Source organism: Tyto alba, unplaced genomic scaffold (assembly GCF_018691265.1).
Source record: "Tyto alba isolate M040663 unplaced genomic scaffold, T.alba_DEE_v4.0 Super-Scaffold_17, whole genome shotgun sequence".
NCBI lineage: Eukaryota > Metazoa > Chordata > Aves > Strigiformes > Tytonidae > Tyto > Tyto alba.
Genome location: NW_024881279.1, coordinates 13535515 through 13544223, shown reverse-complemented (window position 1 = coordinate 13544223; position 8709 = coordinate 13535515). Strand labels below are relative to the sequence as shown.

The window sequence follows — 8709 nt, the reverse complement described above, 5'->3', positions numbered from 1 at the left end:
CAGGACACTCGCAGGCCAGGGCCACCAACGCCGCTGCCAGCCGGGCTCCAGCTGCCTTGTGCAGAGCAGCCAGACGCGAGTGTGGGCTCAGTGACGGCTTCCAGGGCAGGTGCTAACACCCCTGCCGCTGCTCGCCGGGTGCAGGTGGGTGCTCTCTGCAACCCCCACAGCAAGGGGAGCCTGTGAGGGTCCCATGGGGCGTCTGCTGCCCCTGAATGGCACGGGCTGGAGAGGCTTCCTTGGGTCTGAGAGGTAGCACTGAGCCCTGCCTCAGTTCCCCCATCTTTGCCATGCAGGTAGTTGCAGGGAACAAGTACTGTCCATAAAATACTTTGAAAATGAAAAGACTCCCGCTGCTGTGTTATTATTAATAATAATATCCTCCAGGCTTTATCACTGAAAGTGCTGCTGGAGATGGAAGTTTCTTATAGCCACAAATGGCTGAGCTTGGTTTAGGGAGCCATAGTTTATATGAGTAAAATCATTATAAATAAAATTGGTTCATTTACTGCTGTACTAAAGCACACAGGAGCAGTTACTGGTACAATATTGCCATCTCCACCCCAGTCCTCAGCCCCTTCCATGCCAGCACAAAGCTCCCAGAGCTGGGGCTGCTGCTGATAGATCTCCTGCCCTCAGCACCCTGCACTGTAGCAAACCTCTGCAAGAGGCCCTGCAGGTCTCTTCTGCCTCACACAGGAACCTGGTGACAGCTTTCTGGGCAACAAGCTGGGTGGCCTTGGCCCCCAAGGGTGATGGTGCTGATGGCAAGGAGGGCATTCACACCACCTGATGGGAGACACCAGGACAGGAGGGTTTCAAGGAGGACCAGAACAGACAGAAGCAGAGCTGGTCCGTGGCATAGTGAAAGTGAGACCCTTGCTGTCCCCTTGGAGGAACCCTGCTAACCCAGATCTTGCAGAGATGCCCTGTGGCTCACTGGCCTATTTGGGACTGCTCAGTCCTGAAATATGCCTGAAAATTGTGCCAGACAAGCAAATAGGAAACCAGAGCAACACAGACACCAGGAGAGATGTTTGTGTAGAAATAACCGTGTTTTAAAAAAAAAAAAAAATCCCAGTAGTTTGCAGAGGAGTGAATGCTGAATGGCCCTGGTAATGGCCTTCGTTCCTGGAGGCTTGCAGAGGGATTCATCTGGGACTCAGGCATCAGTGATGGGGTGATTCAGGAAAGTCCTCATGACAAGGTCCAGCAGTTAGTGGCACTGGCTCCCCCATTTTGGCCTTGCCCCCAGCTCCCAGCCACACTGCTCCCACGGGTGCTGAGAGCCCCGAGCAGCAGGGCTGGGGGGTCCCACCACCTCTGGGAGAGCCCGATGCATGGTGGCCCAGGACTGGGCAGCAGCGCAGCTTGTCCGCTCTCGGGCCTTGCTGGCCCTGGACAAACCTGAAGAGCAGCAAGAAACTGCACAAGGGAGGAGGCAGCTTGGGCTGTTTTGTTTAAGGGCTTGGTTTTGGGATGGCCCCGGGAAGCTGATGTTCTGGCACTTTGGGAGGAAAAACTGGCTCTGTAGCAACACTGGGTTTGCAGGGAAAGCCAAGAGCTCAGGACACATCACGGCTCAAGCTTGCACCTTGACCCATGGGAGTGCACCCTGCTCCCCGTGGGGTCCCTACCACCTCTCCTGCTTGTCCCCTGCCCCAAGATCTGTATTTCTGATCCTGAGAGTGAGGCTGAAGGTGCCACCAGAGCATGGCCATGGTAAAGGCTGGGAGGGCATTAAGGAACCCACAGTGAGATCCCCCTTTCCTGCAACTATACCCAGGGCCTCTTCCAACCCCTAAGTACACAGACCAGCTGAGCAGAGGGGTACAGTACACCCCCATCCCACCCCCTCATGCCAGAGTCCCGCTCTCCCCCAGCCCTGAGTGCCAGTGGCCACAGCAGGAAAATCCTCCCCCCTGTGCCTCCATGGGGCAGCAGTGACAGACACCAAGTGCTTCGGGGCTCACGTGCCTTTAACCCTTGGGAGAACCCAAGGATTGATACAGAAACAGGGTTGGAAAAGAAAAGGAAACAAAGGGCATAAAATGATCTGCAAGACTCCAATTCACTCTCAGGGGTACAGAGGGCGCCTCTGCCATGCGCAGCACTGAGAATCATACAGAGCTGCAATATAGAGATCTTTCTATGTATATATTTATAGGTATGTATATATTTATAGTGCACTGCATTTAGAACAGCCGGGCCTGCTTCTTCAGCTCGTTCCTCTTCCACAGGGCCAGGCGGTCGAACTCGGCGATGGTCATGCCAAAGATCTGGTAGAACTCCTCCTGGGAGAGGTGACGCTGGGGAGAGATGGGATGCTGAGCCAGGGCTGGGGACCGCGGCCACCCCCTGGGACCAGCAGTTGCCAGGTGGGCTGTATGGCTGTAGCAGGGTGTGAGAGCACAGGATGGGGTCTGATGGCATCCCCTGGGTGCAATGGGGTGCTACAACCCCCAGCTGTGCTCACCTGGGAGAGGGGGAGCACCCGGCTCCTTCCTGCTCCTGCCACACACACTCGTGAGTGTGCTGACACACGGGTGCTCCTCAGGAGCCGTGGAGATGCTCCTCACATGTCCCTGAGCCCCTTGCAGCCCCACGCTGCTTGCCGTGGCTAAGAGAGCACCCCACGGGATTGCATCCCTCTGATCCCTGACGAGATTGTCCCCAGTGGAAAAGGCTCTTCTCACCTCTAACCGAGTCCTGTCCACATCTTTGGGCAGCTGGTTCCTCCCTCTCGTCTTCACCAGGAGCAGCTCATAGGGGTATATCTGCACAGGGATAAGAGGACTGTGGGGTAGCTCCAGAGCCAGCGGACAGTTGGGGTGCACCTGGGACTGAGGCCATGGGGACCACCAGGGCAGAGCCTCCTCCTGCCACGCTTAGCAGGGTCTGGGTGGCACAGCTTTCTCCGGGGCTTGGACAGGACAAGGCAGAGGGGAGAACTTGCTCTCAGGGTGACCCTATATACCTTGAATCACCTTGGTAGCTCTGGAATAGCCTGCTCACTCTGCAAAACCAAGAGTGACCTAAGGACATGTGTGAGTAGGGAACCACCAGCACAACCACCCTTCTCTGTTCCTCACCCAGGAGACACTTCTGCGTTGCCAAGTGCTTGGGACCCTGGCAGGAGGGGAAGGACTCTGGTCTGAGCCCCACAGTCCCGGGACGGGGCTTTCAGGTGGGGGACAGAAAGGGATGAAAGTAGGGCATTGCAGGCAGAGGGCAAAACTTCCTCCTGAAGGGCCTGGGGACACACAGACACGTCTCTGGGACTCCCTCTGGGTGGTACTCGCACCTCTGGCTGGCAGCTGCTCCTCGGAGCGGGAGCATCTTACCTTGTACTCTGTGGGGAGAGAGTAAAGACAAGAGAGACATGAGCCATGCTGACCCCTCTCCGCTGCCAGGATCCTCCCCCCAGGGCTGTGGGGACCCATGCCTGTCTCCCCCATTCTCCCTCCAGCCTGGACCTCATTTTCCAGAGTTGCCTGCATTGGGGTAGGCAGCCCCACGGCATCTGTCTCTGTGCCTACAGGGTCCCCTGCCCGCACTGCTCCCCAGCCCCGCAGCACCTTACCTCGCATCCCCCAGTTGACGGCATTCGTGCTGTCGTAGTGGAAAAGTTCAGCACTGGGAGGCTGTGGGAGGGATACAGGGAGGGAGGAGTAAGAGGGGGTCCCCTCCAGATGCTCAGCACAGCACCTCCTGTGCCCCCAGGGGGGGGAACACGCACACCCACCCCTGAAGCAGGACCCATTCCCCACACTTGGCAGTGGGGAAACTGAGGCACAAGGAGGTGAAGTGACAAGCCCAGGTTACATGGAGGCAGGACCAGGTCTCCCAACCCCCAGCAACTGCTGCCCCAGGGTATAAAGCAAAGCTCTCATGCTGGGATGCAACACCAGTGTCCCCCTGAAACGTGCCCTTCAGGATGTTCAGGGCAGGCACCTCTGTCCTGGACAGGGCACTTTGGTCCCCAGTAAGGGTCATATTGGATTGGCATAAACCAGCAGTGGCAGGAGGGGTGCAGAGAAGTGGGGAGCAGGACACCCTAGTGATGAAAGCAGAGCACCAGGGGCTTTGAGGAACCTGGAGAGAATGATGAAGGGTGCAGAGATGCCTGGCAGCAGCAGGACACAGGCAGCATGAATGCACTTACCCTGTGCAGCCCGTTCCTCCTGTAGGCAGGAAGGGAGGCCGACTTAGAAATGAGGGGATCTGCAAAGAAGCCACCAAGGTGCATTAGGGAAAATGCAGGGGTGAGCCACACAGCCTGGGAGAGCACCCACCGGGCCACCCTACCCCTGGGCTCCCACATCGCTATGCAGCTCCACATTCACCCAGCTCTGTCTCCTTCCAGCTCCAACTCATTTCCAGCCTGGCTTCCTCCCATGCTGGTATTCCTCTTCCCAAAATCCCTTTCCCATGGCAGCCCTCCTGCCTCACCCTTCGGTGCAACACAATCCCCGCTCTCAGCTTCTCTGACTCATTCTCTCCCAGCATTGCCACCAGCTCTTCCCTGGTTCAGCTCTACTCTGGCCCAACTTTTCAAGGGCTCCTTCTTTTTCCCCTTCTTCCCTCCCTGGTCCCAGCAACTCCTCCAGCTCAGGCTCTGGACCCTCCAGCTCAGGCTCTGGACCCCAAAGCCACGGGGGACCAGCTGCAGTGGGCTGCAGGCTCATACACTCACCGCTGTCGGCCAGGTAGTGCGTCCGTGGAGCTGCAAGGAGAGCAGAGCCGGGTGTCAGGGAGGACCGAGTGCCCCACGCCATGCAGAGCTGCCCGGCTGCTGGCCCCACGGGCCCTCCTTGGGGCTCCTGGGAGCCCAGGGGGGCTGAGGGGCTCCCTGGGCATCTCTGAATAGCCCCAGCTCCCTCAGGGCAGACGTGCTGTGAGGAAGGACAGCAGGGTGCAGGCAGGGGCATCTGTGCTGCTAGGCTCCCCAACACCCCCAGCCCCGCTTGCAGCCCCAAGGGGAGAGGGGCTGGGTGCCCTGGGTGCTGTGCAGGGAGAGCAGTGCAAGCAAGGCAGGCAGCCCTGAGGCCAGTCAACAGGTCTGGGGTACCGGGAGATCCCAGATGTGCAGTTCACGAGGAGGTACACACACAGCGAGCCCAAAACGGGTCAGAAAAAACCCAGCATGGCCCTGCTGTGAGATTCCCAAGGGACCCTTCAACCACCCCCTGAGGCACTTCATCAGGCTGTCCGAACAGACTGCAAACACCCGCTGGGCAATGCCCCATCCCGGCCTGGGCACAGGGAACAAATGGAGCCCTCCAGAGAGGAAAAGAGCCCCCGAAGTCTGACTCCAGTGCCCAGCACCTCTCCCACCACCCCTTCCCAGTCCCCTGTTCTTCCTTCTCCACCCCAGTAAACTTCCCACGGGGGCTGGGGCTGTGCAGGGTGGGACAGACAGGCAGGGTCATCCTTACAGCCATTGAGGGAGCCCTCATAGCCAGCCGTGTGCAGGGCTTCTCTGCTGCTGGCCGAGCTGCGAGGGGGTGTCCAGGGGTCTGCGTAGGAGTTGGACCGAGCCTTCATCTCCTCCCTCAGGATCAGCCTGCCAATGCCGCTCTGGATCTAGGCAGGGGAGAACAGCCGCTTTGCACCCCTCCTTTCCCTGCCTGGCCCCACCCTGACCGCCGGCACATCGTGGCAAGGCACGGCACCTCCCGGCATGGGCTCGGCACCTCCCATCTGCTCCCCCATCCCTGGGGACAAGGTGCTGGGGTGGGATGCCTTCACAAGGGGGTGTGCTCCCCCTTTTTCAGACCTGTGTTGCGGGTGGCCAAGGGGGGAAGAGATGGCAGAGGGCAGCAGGGACAGTGGTGTCCCCTTCTTGGGTGGCGGAGCTGGTCCATGCCTCCTCCCCAAAGCCAACCCACCCCAGGGGCAGCTTGCTGCCGTCTCTCCCCTGCCAGGCTGTGGGCAGGGTGATCACTCACCTTGTGCATGCCCCGGTCGTACCCATCCTCCTCGCCTCCTGACGAGAACCTCCGGGCTCGGGGGGCTGCAAGGAGACACATGGTGGGGGTCAGATGGGGATGAAGGTGGAGGCAGGAAGGGAAGAGACAGTCCCCAGCTGCATGGGGACAGCCAAGTCCCAAGGGCTGCTAGGATTCCAGGGTCACTTTGGCAGGTATCTTGGCCCAAACCCACCTTTGAGTCCAGACCCAACTAAAGCGGGGTGTAACCTCCCAGGGAATGGCTGGGTTTGGGGACAGGAATGGGTTTCCCTTTCCCCCAGCCCCACGGAGGGCTGTTACCTTTGGGGGAGCCTTGGAAGGACCAGTACTCTGACTCAGAGTGGTAGTATGGGTCCGGGGAGTAGGCAGGGCTATACTTGGATGACTGTGCGATGTCTTCACTGGTTTTGCTTTTGGTGGCTGCAGGGAGGTTGTCTGCAAAAGGAGAAGGCAGAGCTGTAATGAGGACCCTGAGTCCTGATGGCAGGATTGCAACAATCCACCCCAGGACGAAGGCAAATCCTCTTCCCTCCCCTCTCCCCAGTGGCGACCAGCAATTTATGTCTGGGACAGAATGGAGCAGGGATGGGAATAATCCATTTTCAAACTGCTGACACCTCCTGGAGACAAGGGCGCAGAGGCAGACAGTGGGGACCGTGGCAAGCAGAGGGGCTGTCGTTGATGTGGCTGGGAAGGGACTTGAATGGCTCATAGCCCACAGCACCACAAGCTCTGGCTCCTGCATAGTGCTCAACCCGGTCCCAGTACCACCAGTGCCACCAACCTCCCTGTGCCCCAGGCCGTCCAATCACCCAGAGGGCTATAACTGCACAGGCGGGAGGGGATGGAGGAAGGCTCAGTCCCGGCAGGGAAAGGGCTCTTGGTGGGTTACTGCCAGGGGAAGGTGGCAGTGGGCTGTGCAGCAGCGAGGGGGAGCAGAGGGGTGACCCCAGCAATGCCGGCTCTGCTCCCACTGGAGACTGAGCCTCGGCAGCACATGTGAGAAACCCAAGGGTGAGCCCTGCTCCTCTTCCTCAGAGGCCAGGAGTCTCGCAGGGGAAGGAGCACCAAGGACAGGCTGTGGCAGAGCCATCCCACCACCTCAAGCGGGCGCAGGGGACCCTGCCAACGGCAGCTACTTACAGCAGAGGGTGCAGCCAGCAGCGGGGCGGTGGGAGTTGGGTGGGTGGGAAGGGAGAGCCCAGGGAGAGAGAGGACACACAGTTACTGCTCAGGGGGAGCTGCTGCCCCTCTACGTGCAGAAGCGAGCAAGGACAGTGCAAGCCAGCCCCGCTGAGACACACCAAACACACCCGTGTCTCCTCCCCACTCCTCAACACCTCCTCCCCCCTCAAGCCTCTTTCACCCCAGAGCATCCATCCAGGATGGGCTGTGACTTTTCTCCAGGGCTTCACATGAAACTGCAAATTTACCTTGTTCTTCCCCTTCCCGATGCTTATCTGGCTCCCGGCATCAGCAAGCAACGGCCACCCTTGTCCCTTCTGTCACCCCTCCATGGCCTTGCTCCCCCTCCCACAGCTATCCCCGACCCCAGTGCCACCGACAGCCTTCGCCTCCATCCCTCGCGACAGGGATGTGGTCCAAAGCTGCCGCCTTCTCGTGCTTTCTCAGAAGGGAAGCAGGAGTATCAGCCCACCACAGCCCAGCACCCCAACATCTTGCCTTGACGCCTGCTCCCATCTCTCACCCTGCCCCTACACGTGGCTCAGCCAGACCAAGCCCTGCGCTGGCACCCTGCCCCGCTTCCCCCGCAGAGCCCAGCCCGGTGCACAGCGGGCAGACCATACCGTGTCGCTTATAGATGGGGGGTTTTCGGTAGATGTTGCTCTCGCCAGCAGCTGGTGGAAGAAGAAAGAAAGGGAAGAAAGAAGGAAAGAAAGGAGGAAGGGGAGGTTAGCGTGGGCATGCTGATTGCAGATAGGACAGAGGTCCTGCAGGAGATGCTACCCCCACGCCACGTCTCCACCACACAACCGTCTCCGGGTCCATACGTCCCACGGGAGCGCAGCACCGGGCCGGGGCCAGGAGTGGGGTCCCGGGGCTGCCCTCGGGCAGCACTGCGCGCAGAGGACATGCAGTGAGTGCCCCAGCGTCAGCATGCACTGCGGGGCAGCGGGCGCCGCCAGCCCCGGGACGGAGGGCACAGCCAGGAACCGCCGGCCGCCCCTGCCAGCCGGCAGCAATGCACCACGGCTCGCACTGGTGCGGTTTCTCGGGGGTGCCAGTGCCTGGAGGGACCGCCTGAGAGCTATCTGGGGCCAAACAACATCAGCCAAAGCCTTTTTCCACAGCAGAGAGAGAAAAGAGCGAGCTGGGAGGGGAAAGCGAACTGGAAGCCTGGCACTGAGAGCTACAACCCCCGCACAGGGGCCAGGCAGCGGAGCTGGCGGAGCAGGGAGGGGGCCATCCATAAACCACTGACCGTCAGCGGGAGGAGAGGGAAGGGCAGGCAGCAGGGCTGAACCCTGGCAGGGATGGGATGGGAGGAGGGGACCATGGTGGGGGAGCCTCTGGGTGTCCTCATGGTGCTGTCCCAGGGCATCAGCTATACATTGTGGAAGATTCCACGCTTTGGGGGGGGACAAGGGCGGCGGGAGATGCCTACAGATGAGCAAGGTGGTCTGGGGCTCTGGCCCCTCTGCATGTGCTGAAGGATGGATGGGCAGTTCTGCCTGCTTCCCGCCCCACTCTCCCTTTCTGCCCGCTCTGTCCCCGT

General features: G+C 60.0%; 1 protein-coding gene across 15 annotated transcripts in view; it reads right to left on the bottom strand.

The window, feature by feature from the left end:
* Positions 1-2049: 2049 nt before the first annotated feature.
* The window catches only part of ABLIM3 (actin binding LIM protein family member 3), a 55766-nt gene continuing 49106 nt past the window's right edge, over positions 2050-8709 (bottom strand). For 9 of the 15 annotated variants that reach the window (XM_033005790.2, XM_033005821.2, XM_033005878.2 and 6 more), the window contains 10 exons: positions 7781-7831; positions 6273-6407; positions 5952-6016; positions 5439-5586; positions 4697-4726; positions 4166-4224; positions 3584-3644; positions 3345-3352; positions 2697-2777; positions 2050-2309 (listed from right to left, as the gene is read on the bottom strand). In XM_033005790.2, coding sequence (XP_032861681.1) covers positions 2196-2309; positions 2697-2777; positions 3345-3352; positions 3584-3644; positions 4166-4224; positions 4697-4726; positions 5439-5586; positions 5952-6016; positions 6273-6407; positions 7781-7831 — 752 coding nt within the window. In that variant the 3' untranslated portion in view covers positions 2050-2195. The remainder of the gene's footprint in view (positions 2310-2696; positions 2778-3344; positions 3353-3583; positions 3645-4165; positions 4225-4696; positions 4727-5438; positions 5587-5951; positions 6017-6272; positions 6408-7780; positions 7832-8709) is intronic. The other 6 variants (XM_033005845.2, XM_033005855.2, XM_033005891.2 and 3 more) reach the window with 3 other exon arrangements.